Genomic DNA, 23,863 nt, shown 5'->3' on the forward strand with positions numbered 1-23,863 from the left:
GCTCTGAATATCAACGCAAAAGTTAATGGCCAACCGGTGTCTCAAGTGTTAGTGGACGGGGGTTCTACACTGAATCTCATCCCATATCATTTCTACAAGAAACTGGGAAGGCGTGACGAGGAGATTATTCCATCAAACATCCAATTGTCCGACTTTACTGGAGAAGTCTCCGAAGTTAAAGGAATTTTCATTGCCGACTTGACCGTTGGCACCAAAACTTCCAAGACGTCCTTTTGTGTGGTTGATGCAGATGGATCTTCCAATTTACTATTGGGCCGAGATTGGATCCATGGTAATCAGTGCATACCATCAACTCTCCATCAGATGCTAGCATTTTGGAATAGGGATAAGGTAGAATACGTCAAAGCAAACACCAAGTCACAGACAACCTATGCACATGCATCTCTAACTCACCAATTGGCACTAGAAGACAGTATATCCATCAGTAAGCCACCTTTTGTTGACCCCAATAGTATTGCATTCTGCCGTTTCGACAAAGGGATCATTGAGTGGGTCCCGAAGAGTCAACTGGCAGCACAATTAAATGAGGTTATCCATGAAGAACCTTATATTGTCAAAAGAACTTATTGGGAGTTACTCGGCATATCGGGCCGAGCTCGCAGAACAATACACAGAAGCTGTCGATAGAATCCTTGAGTTTGAAGAGTCACCCATAAAAGAAATTGAAAAATCAATTGAAGCTCAAGACCCATTACAAGAGGTTAACCTTGGGCTAGGCAATAAACATCGACCTATTTACATAAGTTCGTTGATCGATGATGACTTTAAAGCTCAGTTGATAAGACTCCTGAAGAAGTATAGGGATTGTTTTGCTTGGGACTATAAAAAAATGCCAGGATTAAGCAGAGATATTGTCGAACACCGACTACCCATAAAAAAGGGGTTCAGGCCTCATAAACAGCCGCCCAGACGATTCGCCCCGGAGGTATGTCGAGTGATTGCTAGCAGCAGAATTTATTAGAACGGCATGGTACATCGAGTGGTTGTCTAACATAGTCCTGGTAAAGAAAAAGAATGGGAGGTTACGTGTCTGCATTAATTTCCAAGACTTAAATGCAGCCACGCCCAAGGATGAGTACCAGATGCTAATGGCGGATATGTTAGTTGACTCAATTTTTGGAAATGAAATTATGTCATTAATGGATGGTCATTCAAGTTACAATCAAATATTTATCGCTAAAGAGGACGTCCATAAAACTGCATTCAAGTGTCTTAGGGCCATTGGCACTTTTGAATGGCTCGTCATGCCATTTGGATTAAAGAATGCAGGGGTAACTTACCAAAGAGCCATGACCTTTGTTTTACATGACATGATTAGAAAATTTATGGAAGTCTACATCGATGTCATTATTGTCAAATCAGACCAGGTATGTCATTTAAATTATTTAGAACAAGCTTTTATTAGGATGCAGACATTTGACCTGAAAATGAATCCATTGAAATGTGCTTTGGGAGTAAGGGCTGGTAACTTTTTAGGATTCTTGGTTAATCAAAGAGGAATTGAAATCGATAAGAATAAAGCTAAAGCCATCTTAGAATTGCCGCCCCCCACAACCAAAAAGCAACTTCAAATGATTTTAGAAAGATAGATTTTTTGCGTCGATTCATCGCTAACCTGTCAGGAAAAATTGAGATGTTTTCCCCATTGTTGAAGTTGAAAAGTCAAGAAGAGTTTATATGGGACGACAAACATCAACATGCTTTTGACCAAGTCCAGCAGTACTTGGTTAATCCGCTAGTATTGATGCCGTCAAGAGCGGGTCAACCATTGAAATTATATATGGCCGCTACCGATATTACCATCGGATGTATGCTGGCACAGGAGAATAGTGAAGGCAAAGAGCAAGCGGTGTATTACTCGAGTCGGATGTTGAATGATCCTGAAACAAGATACACTACAATTGAGAAGCTATGCTTGTCATTGTTTTATGCATGTACAAAATTACGTCATTATATACTGCCGACTACTATACATGTGATATGTAAAACAGACGTGATTAAGTACATGTTGACTCGGCCTATTGTTAAAGGCCGAATTGCCAAGTGGGCGTTTGCTTTGACCGAAATAAATTTGGTCTATGTACCACTTAAAGCAATAAAAGAACAAGCCATAGCAGATTTCATTATGGAATATCCTAGAGCACGAGATGAAAGTTGTGAGGGATACGTTCACATGGTCCCGTGGCAGCTTTACTTCGATAGATCTAGTACCCCCTGGCTCTGTTGGGGCTAAGGTCATGATAATATCCCCTCATGGACAAAAAACGAAACTTATATTCAAAATGAATTTTGAATGTTCCAATAATCAAGCCGAATATGAGGCCTTAATTGTTGGCTTAAACATCTTGGCCGACATGAAAATACGTTTCGTCAAAGTTATAGAGGATTCTCAATTGGTGATAAAGCAATTATCTGGAGAATACCGGTGTCTTAATAAGAATATTATATCTTATTATTCACTAACCAAAGAGCTCCTAAATCACTTTGACGACTTTGAGTTGATCCATATTAAAAGAGAGCATAACACGGAGGCTAATGATTTGGCACAAATGGCTTCCGGTTATAAAATATCAAAAGAGCTTGTTGACCATATGATTACCCAAATCAAGGTTCTACCATCGATGAACAATAGAGTTATGTTTACACAATCGACAGAAACTCTTGTCGACAACACGACTATTGACGAAGTAGTAACCCAAGATTGGAGAACTCCATTTATAGAGTATCTCAACAACCCAGTCTCTACTGATAAAAATTTCAAAAGAAAAGCCTTTAATTATTTGATGATTGGAGACGAGTTATATCGTAAGACTGTGGACAGGCTATTACTCAAATGTTTGGGACGACAAGAATCTGTGATAGCAATGGCCGAGGTTCATGAAGGCATATGTAGAGCCCATCAATCAGGGATAAAAATGAAGTGGTTGCTCCGTCGACATGGTTACTTTTGGCCAACTATTACCCGAGACTGCTTAAGTTATGCTAAGGGATGTGAAGCTAGTCAAAGGTACGGGCCCATTCAACATGTTTCTGCAGCCGTAATGAAACCTATCATCAAATCTTGGCCATTTAGGGGCTGGGCGATGGATATAATAGGAAAAATCTACCCCCCTTCGTCAAGGAAACATAGCTTCATTTTGGTTGCCACCGACTATTTTACCAAGTGGGTTAAAGCGGCCTCGTATAAGAGTATAACACAAAAGACAGTGAAAGAGTTCATCAAGGAGCGTATTATCCATCGATTTGGCATTCCAGAATCTATAACTACGGACCAAGGCACGATTTTTATGGGACAAGAGGTGATTAGTTTTGCCAAGGCTAGAGGCATCAAAATGATTCATTCAATTCCTTATTATACCCAAGCCAATGGCCAGGCTGAAGCCTCCAACAAAGCCATCATCACACTAATTAAACGACACATTGAGGATAATCCCAGAGAGTGGGATGTGTTGTTGTCGACTGTATTATGGGCTTATAGAATGTCTAAAAAGACTGCTACAGGAACTAGCCCATATATGCTCACTTATGGACAAGAGGCAGTTCTCCCTATTGAAGTTACGATTCAATCTCTATGAGTCAGACTCCAAAATAACTTGGCCAATGAGGAATATGACGAGTTAATGTTCGCCAACGTCAATGAATTGGGAGAGAACAGAGCAATTGCCTTGGAAAAGCTAATCCTCCAGAAAGATAGAGTTGCCAAAGCATATAATAAACATGTAAAGCATAAACAGTTTGAAATTGGTGACCTAGTCTGGAAGACCATTTTACCAACGAGTTTGGACAGTGAAAAGTTTGGTAAATTCATGGTAACTGAAGCATTTGTCGGAAATGCTTATCGATTAATGGATATCGACGGAAAGGAATTTCCATGTACTATCAATGGCAAATTTTTGAAGAAGTATTATCCTACTATGTGGGAGATGCGAGACATGGAGGAAGGAAAGACTGAAAATTCTAAATAAGTCCAGTTTCATTCACAAACAAAAGATAGATTACAAAAAAAAAATCGTTTTGGTTTTTTCTATTTTCCTCCATCTCTCTTTCTTCTTCTCTTTCTTTCTTTCTCCTTCTTTTCCTTCCTTCCTTCCTTCTGAACCCAGACCTGCCAGCCATTTTCACTCTCCCAGGCCGAGACCGACGAGTTCTCTAAAACGGGCCATAAAGTGCTTTATCCGCTCCTCCAGGCGCTGATTCATCACTTCAGCCTGCTCCTTGGCCTCCTCGAGTTTGGGGAGCATCTCCTCCAAGTTCGACAGCCGTTTATTAAGCCTTCGGATAAGCTCAAGGTGGGACTCCACCAGTTCATCCGACTTCTCGGCCATCCTGGCCAAGGATATAGAAGCGGAGTTGACAAAAAATTCACAACGGGAATCCATCGAGAGGTCAATCTCGATTTCATCCTTTTCGGGGCAAGGAACTCATCGCCTCAGTCTTTTCTCCGCCCCCCCGGATCCGCTCAACAATCGGCTCCCGATACTTGTCAAGATGCTCTCGGGAGGAGTGGAGTTGGCCCTGCACGTCAGAGAGTGTGTTGTACACTACATCAGCATGCTCGATCTCCTCCTTGAGACTCTCCGATAAGCGTTCTGTAACGAGGTATGTAGTGATGGCCTTTCTATTGGCTTGAAACTGAGACACTCCGTGCTCGAAAACGGTCACAAATTCCTCTTAATCAGCAAGGAAAGGGTGATCGAAAGGCAGGTCATCAGGCCTTGCTTTGCGAATCAGGTTCTCAACCTTGGCCACCGCCTGGGGTTTGATGACCAGGACGGCGTAGGTTAGGCTCAGGTAGGAGATAATCTCCTTCCACAAGGCCTTGAACTTGCGAACACTCAAGGTTGGTGACGAGACACTGGATTCCATCGTCGATCGGCAGAATAAAAGAAAGGAAATTTCTCTAGGGAATGGGGAGTCAGAATTCAAAGTTGCTGAGGTCTAAGTCTTGACCCACTATTTATAGCCCGCGACTTGAGTCTCAAATCTTCACGAATCGATACGAGAAGATCAAATGACGTAACGAATATCTCGGTTCGCACATTTGTATTTGTTTGATCAGCCCAAGATACAGGGATTGGAAAGTTGTGAGTAATGGGTATTTATTCCTTGAAGGTCACGAAGCAAGATTTGAGAAAAAAACGTGCCGATGATTACTCCCAGTCGTTCGATGGTTTATATGTGTACCGATAGGATTTAACTATTACTCAAGCGTATGCCCATACGACAGCAGAAGCGAATTACACCGATACAGATTGATTACGTATCGTACTGATTCATTAAATGCAAGTGCGGAAGGTTGCACACAGACGTATTTTCGAGACCATAAAGAAAGGGTAGTTTGGTCAATAATACCATACAGGTCATCAAAGTAGGCGCAGACTATGATTATTCAAGGAAAAGAAAAGCCGAGCAGTAGAGATATTTACAGCAGTGCTATTCTCGACATTAATGACATGGAAAAGAAAGGAAAAGATGGTGCTAGCTGTAAATTAAATGAAATGTTACTCAAGGCCCAAGATGAAGCCGTGAAGTTGGACTTCTCGATCACAGTTTAATTCCAGAATTTCGTCCTTTCTGGCTTGGCTGTCCTCCACCTCAGTGCTCGGTTGCTTAACGATCGCTTCGAGGTCTAATATGACCTTACTTTGATCAAAGAGTGTCGACATAGAAATGCTTTCGTTGATGCGGAACGCCTCAAAGACCTTACGGGCCTCATCCAGCTCTTCTCCTTTGAGGTCCAAGGTCTTTTCTTTGCCCTCGATATCATTAACATATTCAAGCCCTGCCTTGAAAGCCTTCATAGTTACATCGAATGAATCAGAGAATTCATGAAGAGCAAAGTCTAGAGCTCGACAAGGTAAATGGTAAGGTAAATTGGTCAGATAGTCAAGCAAGGACCTGACTTTGCTTTCGATCTTTGGGACGTCACAAATAATGATGTACCCTTCCTTTAAAAGCTCACAAAGTTGAGCTCCCTTCGAGCGAATTTCAACATGATTAGCAGAGGGAAAAAAGTTGCTTGCCGAAGGACGTTTACCCCAAATAACTCGAATGTTGTTAACCTGAGGAATTTTAAGGGAATGATGATCCATGGTAGAATTCACTTCGTCCATCGATTCACTTAAAAATTCATCCATATCAGAGAAAGATAATGATGGCGTGCTCGGAGATAGGCTCAATTCCTAAAACCCCAACTTTACCTTTGTCCCAATTATATCCCAAACTTTTTTGTCTTATAAAAAACCTCAAACTTTTACTTTTGTCCCAAATCTACCCAATTCACTTTTGTCAATTTTTTAATATTTTTTTTATTTTTTCGATTTTTTTTATTTTTCTTTTCTTTTCTTTTTCCTTTCCTTTTCTTATTTTTGTTTCCCCTTCGGCGCGGGGGCGAGGCTCGGCCTCGCCGTTGCCGGACGAGGCCGACGGCTCGCCTAACGCCGGCGGGACCGAGCCTCGCCCCACGGCGAGGCTCGGCCGCTAACGCCGCGCGAGCCGAGCCTCGCCCCGTCGGCCCGCTGAGCGGTCGCGGCCCGGCGACCGGCCGAAGGGGAAACAAAAAATAAGAAAAGGAAAGGAAAAAGAAAAGAAAAGAAAAATATAAAAATTCGAAAAATAAAAATAATATTAAAAAATTGGACGAAAAGTGAATTGGGTAGATTTGGGAAAAAGTAAAAGTTTGAGGTTTTTTATAAGACAAAAAAAAGTTTGGGATATAATTGGGACAAAGGGTAAAGTTGGGGGTTTTTTAGGGAATTGGGCCCGCCCTCGGAGATAAGGGCATATCGGACATAGAAAACCTCCTGAAAGGATGTAATAATCCCATTGGGAGTAGGGTTATCCTCGACAAGGCTGAATCCAGGTCTTCAGGAAAAATCAAGGCCTTATATTCATCCCACCATTGATTAAATGACATTGAACCATACTGAGCGTTGAAATTATCGACAAGCTTGAACCGTCCCAAGATATATTTGGCAACCTCATTGTAGCATGACAGAACATCATTCCTTGGAGACAAAGGATAACGGAAGTTCACCAAGTAGATAATTGGCATGGGAATACCTTGCACCAATCCAAATTGACGGGCACAGTAATGACGGTTGTATGCCTCGAAGCCAATAGAAAACCTTCCTCCAAAAGTGAATTCCAATGGAAGATCGGTGGGAATAAGGATGCTTGCCCAAAATATTAAGGTGTCATGTTGAATAGTCGATGGGTCACACACGAAGTTTACACCAAACCTATGAAAAATGAAGTCCATATGGGAAGATCTACTGCAGATAAAGCACAAGTCTAGAAAGGCCTATAGAGGTTGAATCGAGCTGGATCGAACAAATAATCAAGTTCTCCTTAGCCATATTTAAAGAAAATGACTTGGTCATGATTCAGTTCAAGAAAAGCTCGAAGATAGAAGATAAAAGGAGGCGCTTGAGAAGCAATATGTCTAGGGGGACAGTTCAGTAATCGATAGCTCAGAGGTAAAGGTACATGTCTTCTATACCCTTGCAGAGATAGATGGGGAAGATGACGATCACCTTTACTAAAAAGGGAAGGGAAATACAAAGCCATCCATGCTTGAAGTATCCAAAAAACGCCCGAGATAGTTCCAGAATCCCCGAACTTCATTGCCCGAGAGGCGTGAGTAAAGCCTCTATATAAAACTGCAAGAACAAGAGGGGCTAATGCGAGGCGTTGTCCCGTGGCTAAGGCTGCGGCAATTTGCAGATAGTCTTTGCAAACTTTAAGGGCGGGACTAAAAAACACGTATTTTGATAACCAAAAGAGCAAGAAAAAGATACGCTCGTCCTGGGTAACGGGGCCCGAAATTCGGTGAAATCGAGACAAGAAATTGCTGTATGCCAAAGTATCTTCAGAGATAAAAGGAGTGGACAGTATAGGCAAATCCTCGACAGCATGACCAACCAATTTAAAACCCGCTATGGCAAATACATCAAGCATAGTGATGGACATGTGTCCCCAACGAAAAAAGAAACAGTATCCGGAAGAGGACTAGAAAGTGATGGCGGAGCCCAATAACCCACATTCCAGGTCATAAGATGACATACTGACCTCGAGAGCGATGTCGATCCCGGCAGCTGTTCATAAAAGTTGAGTATCTTGGTCAGTCTTCAAGCGAATAAACCATTTGTGAAAATCCTCTTCGTGAAAGGGGAAACTTCGAAATCGAGAAGATCCGGTGGACTACACATCCGTAATAGAAGAATGTTGTAGTGCCAAAGTCTCACTGTGCTTATACGGGAAATAGAATTGGAGATTCACAGGAATATTGAGATGGTCCATGAAGCTGGGGCCTAGAGAGAAACAGTTGTATTCATCATCAACAACTTGCAGTAAATTAAAAAAGCAATTACCAGTGCGCGGATCTTCTTTAAACCTGTCAAAAGCCCCGATGTAGGCCCTGGCTGAATATTCATACTTTTTGGACGCCATAAGAAATGATGGATCAAGATCGGAAAAGGGTTCAAGAAAGGATTTTTAGGGTTAAAGAAGAAGACGCGGCGGTGAAACGAAGCTTTTACAAGAATGCAAGATGAAGAAGACGATTTGAAAAGTCACGAATGTTCGAAGAAGATACAAGGTGATGTGTCCAAAGGATATTGGATGAAGAAGTCGTATGGGCTGCTCGAAAGGACCTCAAGGGACAGAAAAGCATGATTATCGCCTAGGGATTCGTACACAGACAAGATACACCTTTAAAAGAAATAAATTCAAATTTATTCATTTTAAAAGGGGGCATATGTTGACACTCAAAATTACCCCTAGTGGGAGTGGGTCGGTTACAAGTCACAAAGAATATAAAGTACGGCCCACATGACATAAATTCGGAAAAAGGTCGTGAATCAGGCCCAGAGACATTAAGAAGACTTAAGGTAGTTATCGACATGACACGTCATAGAAGTGTCGACAAGTCCAAAATCAAGAGCTTTGCACGTGACGTCGACGAATTCAAGATCACGAGCTTTTCACGTGATGTCGAGAAATTCAAGATCACGAGTTTTGCACGTGACATCAACAAGTCTAAAATCACGAGTTTTGTACATGGTGTCAATCAGTATGAAATCATGGTAACGCGTGGTGAAAAAATTCATTTACACGTGTCAAAAGGTAAAGATATGACCGTGGACATGAAGATCAAGGAAGTTAGAGAATGACACTTAGGAAATAGCAAGAAATAAAGAGACGTGGAAGAAAATCAGCCATTACGTGATGCCTAAGGAGCGTAAGCAACATCGATAAGTTAGGAAGCGGTTAAAGCGTGAAACGTAAGGAAGTGGAAAACGACTTTCAAGGAGAAGTAGTCGGTCAACAGTTATCAAGCTGCTCTATAAATACTCAAGGATTTTCAACGTAAAGAGGACTCTTCGAAAACAACACAACACATCTTTTATCTAGCATTTACTCTTAGCGCATTAGGAGTAGTCTCAATTGCAACCTTCAGATTCTGCGTCGTAGACTTAATTCTGATAAGAGTCTTTATCAGGTTTAGTATCGTTGATTAAATTCCAATATTGTGCCACCAGTTCAGCGTCGTCGATTAAATTCCAGCGTTGTGCTTGGAGTATAGCTGTTGATTAGATTCCAGCTGTATTCTCTCAAGTTACGTCATTGATTAAATTATGGCGTACTTTGAAAGGCAATGTCGTATTAGTTGTGTCATTGATTAGATTCCGATATAGCTTAATCTCAACATTTACAAGTTGTCATCTCATTGTTAGTATTGTCAAGTTTGGCATCATATCGAGTCAAGTTGTAAGACCTAAATTGGGTTTAATAAACGCATTTGACATTCTTTGTCCAAGTTTGATTCAAGACCCTAGTCTCCCCTAATAAAATCCGAAACGCAGCGTTCGGCGAAAGATTTTCGACGGGATAAAAACCGGCGAAACAAAGTGATACGATACACTTTTATAACGTATTTGAGTATGAGCTATTTATGTAACTGTCTTATAATTATTCGAAATAACTTTGAGAATTGATTACCCAAAATTAATTTTTACATTCCCAACATTACTTGGAAAAACAGAAACGGGAGGTGATGATGAGAAGACCAAGCAACTAAAAACGTTCTCCTCAGCCAGCCGATCTTGATGGACGAACAGACAAAAGAAAACCACGGTTGGGCCGATTAATGTTAGAAAATTTAGAAGCTGGGAGACCTTCGTTAAGCCCACAGCCTTTTGGATCTAAATTCAAAAATTGGATGGGCCCCAAGTGAAAACCGCCCTAAAAGCTCTGGGACTGAAAGATTGTAAGGAGCTTTTTCTCCTTCACTTATGTATGGTTTTATAGTATGAGATTTATGCATGGCTAAATTAATACATAGATAAAAACATAAAGAAATGTTGTAGGATGAGAACCAAAGTTTCTTTCCAGGAGATTGAAGTAATTACTGCATGCACCTTAATCTCGATCATCAAATCATGTGGGTATTATATGGTGGCCACACTACTCAATGGGTGAGATGGAGTTAGTTCACATAATCTGGGTCCATATAATTTTTTTTCATATATGCATTATACGGACCGCTCTACACTCCGGTTTATACGTAATTCCATCCAGATAGTTGTTTCCTCGACACAATTGATCGTAAGATTATTAGTTCATCTTGGCGCAAAGATGGCATATGGAAGGACCAAGTCAAATTAGGATTGGGTCACCATTGGAATTGGACCAGATCGACTTAATTAACTCATGTTGACCTGTCTAGTTCATGCCCTATGATGCAATTATTCAAGTCCGATCCAATTCAGGCTCAACCCAAATCTAGCCGGAAAACTACATTTTTAGAGGACATTGTTTAAGCCACCTTGCCACCACCGCCATGTGGCTTTCATACTTACTGAATCCCACTTGACGTAGGCAAAAAGTTTGATTTCTTCCCATAAAAATGCACTAAACTTTCAATTTTTGCAATTGATGCACCTACCTAGAATCCGACCAATTTTTTGACGAATTGTTGATGGACCGGACACATGGACAGGTGTCATGTCATCAACACGGTGGTGCTATGTCAGCATTTTATATGAGAAGTGGGTGTATTTTGGTCAAAGTAGACGGATTTGAAATTTTAATGGATTGAGTGAAAGTACCAAAGTTTAGTGACCTGATTGCAAATACCATCTAAATTCATTAACTACAGACGAAACCGATGTCCAAACGTTGTCCCTACCACCCGTCGCTGCCATCCTCCCCAATCACCGTCATGCTTCGTGTCCTTCGTCGATGGAGGAGGCCTTGGAGATTTTGGTCTCCTCTGTGGGAGGGAGGAGCAGGAGGATTTGGAGATTCAGTCTCCTTCACTGGCCATTTCTGCCCTCGACGAAGGAGACGAGCAATAATATTCTCCTTTTCCAACATGGATCTTGGTTCTTCCATTGTGGAGAAGATGAGATCCCGCCGCTACCTAATTTGAGGCACAAGCTAAACTTGACAACGAGAGAGAGATGGGGCTTTAGTGGGCATATTTTTTTAATATAGAAAAGAATACGCAATATACATTTATCACATGTTGATGTTTTAATGGAGTGCTTATGCAAAGATGAGTAACTGTAGACCTACTCAAATCTGAGGCACAAGCCAGACTCGGCAACCACAAGGGAGAGAGACACGGGGCTTTAGTGGGCATATTTTCTAATATTGAAAAGAATACGCAGTATACATTTATTGCTTGTCGATGTTTTAATGAAGTGCTTATGCAAAGATGGTATAAGCACATCGACTAATTCGTAAATAAGGTAAGAAGGGAACAAATGTCGTATAAGTCAATCATATTGTGAAAATGTGTGCGTTCCAATCATTTGGAGGATTGAAATAAGGTAAGAAGGGAACAAATGTTGTTCGAACTCACTCGTCAGGGCCTGATCATTTGGAGGATTGAAAGTTAGTATTTTATCAATCACATGCCTTTCTAGGTGAGGTCCTTTAAATCTTCTACCAAATTTAATCCGTCTAAATACTTACCGGTCAAGTTTACGAAATAGATAAAAAGTAAGTTAAAACTCGAATAAATGACCCAAATATGAAAAAATTTACATCGATGGCGTCATATACCTAATTCGTCCATGGTACGTATTTGTTTTCAATTACTAAATTAATCTTGTCATCTGTGAGCTTTCTGTGATACCTACAGATGTGACATGGTAAGCCGATCCTGATTTTTCAACAATGTGATTCTGTTTAAGCTTTGTAGTCTCAGATAGCTAATCGTTCTTAATCTTTTATGATGTTTGACGTAATTTTGATGATCTTTCGACTCCCACACGATATCTCAGTTCATAAAAAGGATACATGTTCGATAGTAAAAAAATGTTATGAGTTCATTAGAAGTCTTGAAACTTATCAAGAAAGTGCAATTGAGTCTTAAAACTTTCAAAAAGTGCAATTAAGTCCTAAAAATTGTCATAGAAGTGCCATCGAGTCCTCAAGCTTTCAAAAAGTGCAATCAAATCCTAAAACTTTTCATAAAAGTGCAATCGAGTATTAAAACTTTCAAAAAGTGCAATCAACACAAGGATTTGATTGGACTAGTTTAACAAGTTTTAAGACATAATTGACTTTTTGAAAGTTTAGAACTCAATTGCACTTGTTTTAGGACTTCCAATATACTTATCTCTAAAATTATTAGCACGCATAAAAATATGTATCAAATTATGATGAACTAAAATTTAGGTAATCCTTGAGGTGATCATATGCTAAACAGCTTATTGGGTCCAGCCAAGCATGGTCGGCCTGAAAGGCAAAATGAGTGGATCTAGTATATAATTTCTCTTTTGATTCTTACACACTTACGGCGCAAATGATAACCATTTTGTTTCCCTTTTTTATTTTTTTTGTTTCCTGGAACAGGTTTAGAACAGAAATTCGTTTGGTAAAATAATTTTATTTTTTTTATTTCTAGGATAAATTTTGGCCAAGAAATAGATTTGGAACAGAAATAAGAAATTAAAATTTTTACTGTTCCAGAAATAGAACTAACAAGTCTCTTTTATTGCTCACCCTTGTCGCCCACCGCCGCTTACTCGCCGCTGGACACTGCCCGCCGCCACATGGTCGTCTGCTGGGTTCAGACTCGATTAATTCATATAGAATACTTAATATATTTTTTCAATCACAAGAGGACCTAAGCAAGATTTAGTTCAAGTACTTGGCTCCATCGTCTGGCAAGTTGACTTGGTCATTGGGCATGCCTAGGCGGGATCGGGCCGGTTCCGCTCGCCAAGGCTTGAACTTGCAGGCACGAGCCTACCCAAGGGAAACATTGGGGGCCGGGCCCACTCATTGGGCCACGTTTTTATTTTTAAAAGTTTCAACTAAAAAATTTAAAGAAGTATGATAAATATATGATAAATAATTTTGGGGTTTTGTGTTATTTTATTTTACTACTTTATCTATGAGTTTTATGCTATTTTTCTATCCTACATTAGAAAGTTGAGCTTATTTTATCCTGTTAGAGTTTATAAAGTTTAAATGTCAAAGAAAAAGTTGTCAATAAAACCTAATTTTTTTAATTGTATATTAATAAATATATAGATGCGCCGAGCCTTAAGGCCCTTACCCAGGCGTAGCTTGCCCACTAACCTGACCTAAAGTTTTTGCTGGGCTAAAAAATAATGGGTAGGCTCGCGAGTTGCCTACCCATTGATCATGTCTACTAATAATCATCTTACATATAAATTTACACAAATATTGATATTTTTTTATGTTAATGTATGAAAGGTGATATTTTTCCTAATACTCTTTATTTTTCAATGGATAACACAAGAAGTAAAAGCAATTCAGTAGTTAGATATTGATTAGGACATTTTTCTTACAGTCTTATTTAGCGGCAAAAGGATATCATATGTATCATAATTTTTGTACGGCGCTCGTTTGAATGCCATAACTTTATTTTTGATCGCTTGAGTGTAATAACTTATGTATGGCTCTCACTTGAGGGCCATAACTTTTTTTTGATCCCTTAAGTGCCACATAAATTTTCAATCGATCTCTTACGTGCCATGACTTTTTAAAAATGTTCACCACAAGAGCCATGCCACTCGACACTTGGGTAAACGTTTTTAAAATGCTATGGCACTTAAATGATTAATTAAAAGTTATGATACTCAAGTGAGCATTTTTGAAAGTTATGGCACTCAAGTGATAAAAAAAAAAAAATTTGAGCGTTATAAGAAAGTTATGACACTTGTAGTGACCTTACACCTTTATTGAGCTCATAACTAAATATGCAAGGGTCTTGAATTATAGCAAAGTTGAGGTAAAATATGATAATTCGTATATACTATCCCTGGCACAGGTGGAGTTGCTGGGACACACGGCCATTGATGGGTTGGTGTCTCAATGCAATTGCAACTCCATTTTAGAGAGCTCGTGGCACGGAGTGCCGATCGTGACGTGGCCCATATACGCGGAGCAGCAGCTGAACACTTTCACGATGGTGAAGAAACTGGGCTTAGTGGAGGAGCTAAGGCTAGACTATAAGGGGCACGCCGTTGGTGGCCATCTCATGCCGGCGGACGCTTGATGGGCGGCGGCGCCGTAGCGACGAGGAAGAAGGTGAAGGAAATGAGGGAGGCAGCGAGGAACGCGGCGAAGAAAGGTGGGTCTTCATATGATTCTATTGGAAGGTTGATTCAAGACTTCATCATGAACATTGAATAAAAAGCTCAACAAAGAGTTAGCATTTGTCTTCAATTGTAAACATCAGGCATATGTCACTTTGATCTCGCTCTGTCCTTTATTCTTGCCAGCAATGAGTCCTGCTCCTTTGTTCAACGAACATGCTTACTAATTTGTCTGAAGTTTATGAAATTACCATTCGAGTTGGCGGGTGGTGGGCATTGGACTTTCTTCTAATCTCGTATCGCTCACTAGAAGAGTGAATTTTTAGCAAGTCATTGCATTTGTTTTGCTCGGTAACCATGATGACGGAGCTGTAACTTACTGATAATTTACTCAGACAAATGAGTTATGAGCTTCTCATGACCAGACTAATGATCTGGTGAGCTTTATTTTAATTGATCGGATACAAGCGGGACTCCTAATACATCAGTCCCTCTGCTTCTAAGTAGATGAATTTGCACTTAGTGATTCCTTTATTAAATTCCTTCTGAGGGGATGGATGACTTATGATGCATTGGATGATACATCGAAATCAACCCGACAAAAGAACCAGTATGACGTTATTTATCTCCTGAAGCAAGCTATTCTATAGTTGAAATAGAAAGGCATTTATTTGGCTTAAGGATATAGAGATAGCAAATTCTTTGCCTGTCACAAATACATGCAGCAGTAGAGTTGCATTTTGGGTTTACATTCACAGTTCACACTGGAAAAAACTGAAAAGAAATTAAAATTGCAACAGGAGAAGTTAAATCCTCTTCCAAATCTCACGTGCCATGCCTGAAAAACTTCTCTTTGACAGCACATAACTTGGATAATGCATTCGTCATGTCCATACGCTCAATCGGAAGTTTCGCCGAGCAGAGAACTCCAATTCTCATTATGTCAGCAATGTTTTTCCTCAAATCTTACCATGTCAGCATCACTAATTTGGCCATCGCCGATCCGTACAAGATACTCTGTAGATAGCACTGAAGGGTCTAGGATCTTCACCAAGCTTTTGTGCAGAGCAGCCTCGACGAATTCATGGAGGGTCCATCCATCCTTGAACATAACATCAGTAGGTCTTATTCCGGTGAACATCTCGAGCAACAGTATCCCAAAGCTGTACACATCTCCCTGCAACGATGAAGTACCACCAAGGCCATATTCTAGAAAGCAACATTGGCTTTGTCATGTTAGATGGGGCTCTGGAATTGCATTTTCTTCACCAAAATTCAACATTTTGAATAAGCTATTAAATTGGACCCATATGATTAGAAAGCAGAAGGATTAACATACCTGGAGCTACATAGCCAATGGTTCCTTTTAATCCACTGGAGCTTGCTGGACATTGAGAAGCATCTAGGTTTGTGCTTCCACGAAGAAATCGCGCTAGCCCGAAATCACACACTCGAGCTACCATGTCGTGATCAAGAAGAACGTTGCTTGGCTTTAGATCGCCGTGTATGATGCTCGTCTGGCAATGGTGGTGAAGATATTCAATAGCAGAAGCCACATCAATGGCAATGTCTAACCTCTGGCTGAGACTGAGTTTTGGCATATCGAGCTGATTTTCGCTGGGGTGCAACCACTGTTCTAAACTACCATTTCGCATTAGGTCGTAGACTAGAGCCTTAAAGTCTGCGCCGGTGAAATCGATGCTTGAGCAAACAGTGATGATGTTAACAAGATTTCGGTGGCGTATATTTCTTAGTGCTTCACATTCTGCCAAGAAGCTCTTAAAAGCACCCTTTTGTTTTAGGTTGAGCACTTTCACTGCCACTGGTCGATTTCCATCTAGCATTCCTCTATACACGGAGCCATGACTCCCTTGGCCAATCAAATTAGATGGCGAGAACTCATCGGTCACTTGGTGGAGCTTTGCATAGGAAACCTTTTGGAAGCGCTCATCTATTGGCAATGCAACACTAGGTCTTGTCGTAGATTTCTTCCTCTGGTACACAACAACAATGAAGCATGTCAACACTATCAAAAACGAGATAGTTACTGTGATAGTTAATTTCAGTTCTGGATGCTTTCTCTGTTTCTTCGCGTCACGGACTTTGCATGTGGGAAGTCCAAGTTCCTTGATGCCCCCACATAGTTCTTCGTTTCCGATGATCGATATGCGCTTTGTATCTCTGAAAATCCCCTCCTGTGGTACCTCTCCTTCAAGGTTGTTGATGGACAGATCCAATACTTCGAGCACAGTGAAATTCTCGAAATAAATGGGAATTTGACCGGACAATCTGTTTCTTGAGAGATTAAGATACTAAAGACCAATTAGGGTCCGTAGAGAAGGTGGTATACTTCCTTCAAATAAATTGCCTGCCATATTTAAGCTTAGCAACATCAGACACTGGGACAAAGTGCTTGGTATTTCTCCGGTCAGCCTGTTGTCAGAGAGGTCGACATGCACAATTTTGCTTATGTTACCCACTTCAAGAGGTAATGGCCCCGTTAAGGAATTTCGAGCTACTCCAAAATAGAGGGACAAAGAAGAAAGACCGATGACCTCATTGGGTATTGTACCGTTAAGGTTGTTATCTGAAAGTGTTAGTAATTGCAATTGTCGACACCATCCAAGGCTTGGAGGAATGTCACCTTCTAATTGATTTTTTTGAAGCTCCAGGTGAAGCAATTGGGTGATGTTTCCAAGAGAGGAAGGAATTGCCCTTGAAATCCTATTGCGCCATAGGTAAAGATACTTCAAATTTTGGAGCTTACCGATGCCATGGGGAATCTCACCGCTGATGCTGTTGTTGTATATCGCCAAGATCTGAAGGCCATTCAGCTTCTCGATTTCTGGAGGGATATTTCCTGTGATCAGGTTTGATCCCAGGAGTAAGACCTGAAGCGTATTCGTCAAATTGGCAACGGAAGCAGGTATTTCTCCTCTGAATTTGTTGTGGCCGAAATCTAACGCTTTCAGTTTAGTGCAGTTGGTAAAATCAGTGAGGAAACTTAAGCCGTCAGGTCCTGATTGTAATTGGTTATTGCCAAAACCAATTCTTGTAAGATTCCTCAAGTTTCCAAGATTGGCAAGCACATTCCCCGAAAAGCTATTAGAAGTGAGAATAAGCTCTTCAAGTCCAGTAGCGTTAGGCAGCGAATGCGGCACTTGCCCTGAAAATCGATTTTCTGAGAGGTAAAGCCGCTGGAGATGTGGAAAATAGTTGCCAATTTCTGGTGGGATTTCACCATGTAGGCTGTTACCCCCTACGGAAAGGGAGACAAGTGATGTAAGATTGTATACCGAAAAGGGGATGTGTCCTATTAGATTATTATAATGTAAAGTCAGGTTTTCTAATTTTGAGATCCTTCCGAGCTCGGCCGGTATTCGACCTCTTAGGTCATTTTGCCCCAAATCTAAGTCTGTAAGTGAAGATCCATTCCCCAACCAACTTGGAATTCCCCCAGTAAGATCGTTCACTGAGACCCCAAAAACAGCGAGCTTTCTCTCAACTAAATTCCGAAGCTCGTCAGGTATCCTCCCGCTGAGCCGATTGTATTGCAAATAGAGGTATTGCATACCTACGCAAGATGACAAATTCCGTGGTATCTCCCCTCTGAGTTCATTGTTGAAGAGGACGAGCATCTTCAGTCTGAACAACTTCCCCAACTCTTATGGAATGTTGCCTCGAAGCCGATTCGCTTCTAGATCAATACGCCTCAAGAAGGTGAGATTCCCGATGTCAGGAGATATTGTGCCAAGGGGCTTTTGATTCAACAAGTCGAGGGCGATGACTCTTCCCGCATGGCGGCGACTGCAAGAAACTCCTGGCCAGTTGTAGTGACTAACAGACTTGTTCCAAGAACTCGTGATATCTTGAAAATCTTCAATCACCTTGTCCTTGAAGGCGAGCAATGCCTCCCTGTCTGTTTCATTTCCAGGATGGGAAGTATAGGCAATACAAGTGTTGGAGTGAGTTTGATGTATGAAGAGAATGAGGCTGACAAAAGCTGATACTAAATTCATTCTCAAGTTTGGCACGGTTGCTTCCATACTTGATCTGTTAAGACAGAGCAAGCAGAAAGACCAGATGATGGTGTTCTTAAGTTCTCCCAGTCAACTAGAAGCATAAGATAAGTTCGACTTAGGTTAAACGTCTTTGAATTAATGCATCCAAAGACCACAATATAGTCCACCAAAAAACTTGACTTTTGTTTATAATAAGTTAAACTTAGGTTAACGTCGTACAATATTATTAGTTACGGCCCAAGACCAAGTTGAAGCGTACGCAATTTCCGAAGATTTTCAAGGGCGTCTAGACGAGCAAAATACCAAAAGGCGAGCTCTAAACAAGAGTTTGCGCAACATTTGATAAAAATGCTATAACTTTTTATCTTAGAGTAGTTAGAGATACTGTAATACCAACTTGAAAAACTACCTTAGAGTGCAAGGTTGTTTTTTTCGTTTCTTTTCTTTTGCCATTTTTTACCGCCTTAAAATCGTTCGTTTTCAGACGACTTTTATATTTTTAGGCCTATTTTCTGCATTCATTTTAACCCTTTTACTTTTTTGGTTATTGTCAGATTTCCTTGTCTACTTAGAGTAAATTTTCAAGAATTCCCAGGATTTTGATACTCTTTATTTTTTGTTAACTATACAATTTCATTTTGGTGTTTTAGACTTCATTTATTTTGCAAAAAATGTGACATTTGTAAAAATGTTTGACAGGAAGTCATTGAAAATGATAATATTTTCCGATATTTAGTTGAAACATGAAAATGAAATGAAAAAATATTTTCTGTCGTTTGGTTAAGAAAATCTGATTAGATTTTACTAAAGATACATACTTATTCGGGCACTAGTGATTTGCACATGGGCAACCAAGAAATCGAGTACGAGCACTAGGGCCATAGGTTGAGCCTTGATAGACCCTGACTCGGGCACGGATACCTGGGTCCCAAGCACGAGCACGGGCATCGATCCTTGGTTTGGTCTCAATGGACCCGAGCGTTAGGCCCGACCTCAGTGGAACCCAGTGCAGTTAGTGGGGACCCGAGCATTGGCAATAGAGTCCTCGGCCAGATCTCGATGGACCCAGGCTTGGCCTTGATGGATAGTGTCGGGGTGTGGTTTATACTTCCATCAATAGGAAGGCACGACTCCCGCGACGCTAGAAAGTTTTTATAGTTTGGATCCGTATTTTATTGGTAGTTTGGGCTTGGCCCATAAATAGCTATTGTGCCTATATATAATCACTTTCTCATATTATTAAGAGTTGTATCAAAGAGATGAGATGTGTTAATTATAGTAGAATCATTTGATGGATGTAGCCCTAGTTTAAGGGTGAATCGGGATAAACTTTATACCTCGATTTCTCTTTCTCGCCTTTTACTCTCTATTTCGTTGGTTTATGCGCATAATCCTAACAAACAGAGGTGTGGGCACCGAGGTCCCAAGCTCGACCTCATGGACCCAGGCATGGGCGCTGAGGACTCGGGACCTAGCCTCAATGCACTCGATCCTGAGTGTGGGGGCACGAGCATGGGCATTAGGTACTCGACCTGGACATTAATAGACCTGGCCCTGGCACCGAGGTCCCGAGCTTGACCTCGATGGACATGGGCATGGCCTCGATGGATACAGGCCCGAGCACTAGCACCGAGGTCACGGGCCCGGCCTTGATGGACTCGGTCCCAAGCGCGTGGTCTTGGGCCCAGGCGCTATGGACCTGAGCTCAGCTCTCAATGGACCGGTGCTTGGGTACTAGAGACTCGAGCACAAGCACCGAGGTCTCGGGCTTGGCTTTGGTGGACCCAAGCTGTGGCACCGGGCAACGGTACCGAAGTCCTAGGCCCAGACACCGGCGCTAGTGTCCCGACCCAACCTTTGTGGACCTGGTCCTGAGTATCGAGGTTCCAAACCCGGCCTCTTTGGATTCGGGCTTGGCCTTGATGGACCCTGATGGACTAGACCTTGGCTTCTAGACTTGGGTCCGCTGCCAAGGGCCTGGGAACAAGTGTTGGGGTTCCCGTGCCTAAATACAGGGTTCCTGGTCCAAGCATCAATATCTAATCATATTTTGAAAAATGATTTCTGATTTTTTAAAGAGGAAATTATTTTCTTGAATTTAAGTATAGATTTTCTATTAACTCATTTTTCTAAGCGATCTAAATGCCGGAAAAACAGAAAAATATTCTCTCTAAAATTGTATTCCGCGAAATATACGGAACCTTAGTTCCTTTTAATCTTACTTCAAGGTTAAACAAAGTATTGCTTCATATTTCTTTTAAACGGACCGTCACTGAGCTCCTCCCCCTCCCCCCACCTTATAGGTTTCTAATGTTACATCAAAGAATTGAATTTTCAATGAAAAAAAATTAACGCAAGATCTTCTTCGCATCAAGTTTGCGCCTTTCTAAATCTGTCTCTTTGAAATCACAAATGAAAATTTTCTACTTATAAGGGTGCTTTAGCAAAAAATAATTGATTTAAAAAATATTTTCCTAAAAATGATCCTTTATATTGCTTGAAAAATTAATCAATGAAAAAAAAATTCACTATTGATAATAATTTATGCCTAAACAATTTCGTGGACGATAAAAATATTTTTTATTCGTTCATTTTTGTAAGCGATATAAGCGATCATTTTTAAAAAAATATTTTTCAAATTATTTATTTTTCGCGAAACAAATGGAACCTACGCTGAATCTTACTAAATAATAGTGGAAAAAAACGCCTTGGAGTTTTAGAACATTTGACTCCCCAAAGAAAAATGTGAATTTAATATGTTGCAATCTTAGACTTTCTACACCTTAGTTGGAATTCTTTTATGCAGTGTTCGACCCTCTATCCTTTTCTAACGGCAATGAGAAAACCTGATCTTCATTGGACAGCATCAGCATACTCTGCCGTAGTAAATGGTGGAAAAGTTGTCGAGCCCAATCATACGGTTGACATCAACTCGGACAATCCAATGGACAACGATTCATAGTCCATCAATAGGAAAATGACACAAATGGGTTTTGAGCTTTGGCCTAATGCATAATGTGATCTCCGAACTTTTAATTTATTCAATATGATCCCTAAACTTTAGCCTAATGTTCAATGTGATCCCTGAACTTTTAATTTGTTTAATATAGTCCCTAAACTTTTGATGTGTCCAATTTAGTCCCTAGATAATATATGAAAATGTTTAATATTATTTTTTATCTTGAATTAATAGAAGGACAATATTGAACATTTTTATATAGTTCAGAGAATACATTGAACATGTACCAAAAGTCTAACGATCACATTGAACAAATTAAAAATTCAAGGACTACATTACACATTGAACCAAAATTTAGGGATCATGTATGTCATTATCCCCCAATCAATTGATAGGCTGATAAATTGATTAGACAATTTTTCCATGTGAAAGGCTAAGGCTCGTGGCACTGTGGAAAGAAACGGAAATTGGCCCAAGTTCAAAGCAATGAGCAAATTTTCAATGATTTTGTTTTGAAACGTTGCTCGACCGTTAAAACTAAGTTATGCTTGCGCCTAATATAGAGGAGGGATTGGAAATGTTTTTTGAGAACGATAAAGAAGAGGAGCGTAGACGATTAAACTTTTTTATCTAAAGTTTGATCAAAGTTGAACGTGAATCGGGTTGTACTCGTCAAATGATTTTCAATGATACCGAATTTGCCCAAATCAAAAAGCTGGATCTCAAGATATCGTAACTTTCAACGACAATCATCCAATCGTGAAGTATCGGAAATATTGATATTTCGCCCTATCTCAAGATTGTATTTGGGATGCAAAGATCAATTAAGAAATTTTATAAATAGAGTGATACGAGATACTTTTATAACGTATTTGAGTGTGAACTATTTATGTAACTATCTTATAATTATCCGAAATAACTTTTAGAATTGATTACGAAGATTATTTTTTACATTCCCAACATTACTTGGAAAAACGGAAATGGGAGGTGACGATGAGAAGACCAAACAACTAAAAACATTCTCCTCGGCAAGTCGACCTTGATGGACGAACGGACAAAAGAAAACCCCGATTCGCCGATTAACGTTGAAGAAAAACATCGGGGGCCGGGCCCACTCATTGGGCCACGTTTTTATTTTTTAAAGTTTCAACTAAAAAATTTAAAGAAGTATGAAAAATATATGATAAATAATTTTGGGGTTTTGTGTTATTTTATTTTACTACTTTATCTATGAGTTTTATACTATTTTTCTATCCTAAATTAGAAATGTGAGCTTATTTTATCCTGTTCGAGTTTATAAAGTTTAAATGTTAAAGAAAAAGTTATTAATAAAACCTAATTTTTTTAATTTTATATTAATAAATATATAGATGCACCGAGCCTTAAGGCCCTTATCCAGGCGTAACTTGCCCACTAACCTGACCTACAGTTTTTGCTAGGCTAAAAAACAATGGGCAGGCTCGCGAGTTGCCCACCCATTGATCAAGTCTACTAATAATCAACTTACATGTAAATATACACTAATATTGATATTATTTGATGTTAATGTATGAAAGGTGATATTGATTCCAAATTGATTTGTGAATTGTAAAGGATGTTGTTGTGAGTTTGTATTACTGCTCAATATCGTTGTGAGCCCATTGAGGGGTTTGTGGGTATGCGCATACTAGTTTAGGATATCCTTGTGGGCTAGCCAACAGCAATATAGGTGGAGACCTTGCTAAGGGGGGAGCTTAGTCGCCTTGCCACGAGGCGTTATGCGTGACCATGGTTAAATATTTTAGCACGAGTTTGGTCGATGGATGGACCACTGACATGTGATTTGAAATTAGTTGATATAATGGACTATCGACATGTGAAATTGATGATATTGATTAATGGACTGGACCATTGATGCTTGATTTGATATTGTTGATTTAAATGAGTATTTCCGATATGTAAAAAAGTTTTGTTGAAAAGTACCCACTCTTATCTTGTACATGTATTATATATTGGATTTGAGACAAGTGAGTTTTGATATTGTTTTTGTAAAGGTGCGTAGTGAATGTTTGATCCGCTTAAAAGATATACGCACTATTCACTAAGCTATAGTTGCTCACCCCTCTCTTTCCTAATCTTTTCAGGTCCTACGTTAGCGGTCAATAGAGCAAGAGCGATATCGATGGGAATTTTTGGAAGTTGGTTCTTCGGTTGTGTTTGAGGCTGCGTCCTTCGGGTGGAAGGACGGCCATGTCACTACTCCTTTCTGGTAGGTTACGGGCTGTGACACATCCAAAGAG

General features: G+C 40.2%; 1 protein-coding gene across 1 annotated transcript; it reads right to left on the bottom strand.

Moving 5' to 3' along the window:
* Positions 1 to 15,330: 15,330 nt before the first annotated feature.
* LOC115670345 (putative receptor-like protein kinase At3g47110) lies at positions 15,331 to 18,649 on the bottom strand. The gene is made up of 4 exons (XM_030591602.2): positions 18,283 to 18,649; positions 16,972 to 18,177; positions 15,943 to 16,842; positions 15,331 to 15,812 (listed from the first exon to the last, which is right to left on the bottom strand). The coding sequence occupies exons 1-4, from the start codon at positions 18,647 to 18,649 to the stop codon at positions 15,547 to 15,549; spliced, it is 2,739 nt and encodes a 912-aa protein (XP_030447462.2). The 3' UTR covers positions 15,331 to 15,546.
* Between the last annotated feature and the right edge of the window lie 5,214 nt (positions 18,650 to 23,863).

This window comes from Syzygium oleosum, unplaced genomic scaffold (assembly GCF_021117445.2).
Source record: "Syzygium oleosum isolate NSW1041296 unplaced genomic scaffold, Sole_v2.1 Sole_v2.19, whole genome shotgun sequence".
In the NCBI taxonomy this organism is placed as follows: Eukaryota; Viridiplantae; Streptophyta; class Magnoliopsida; order Myrtales; family Myrtaceae; genus Syzygium; species Syzygium oleosum.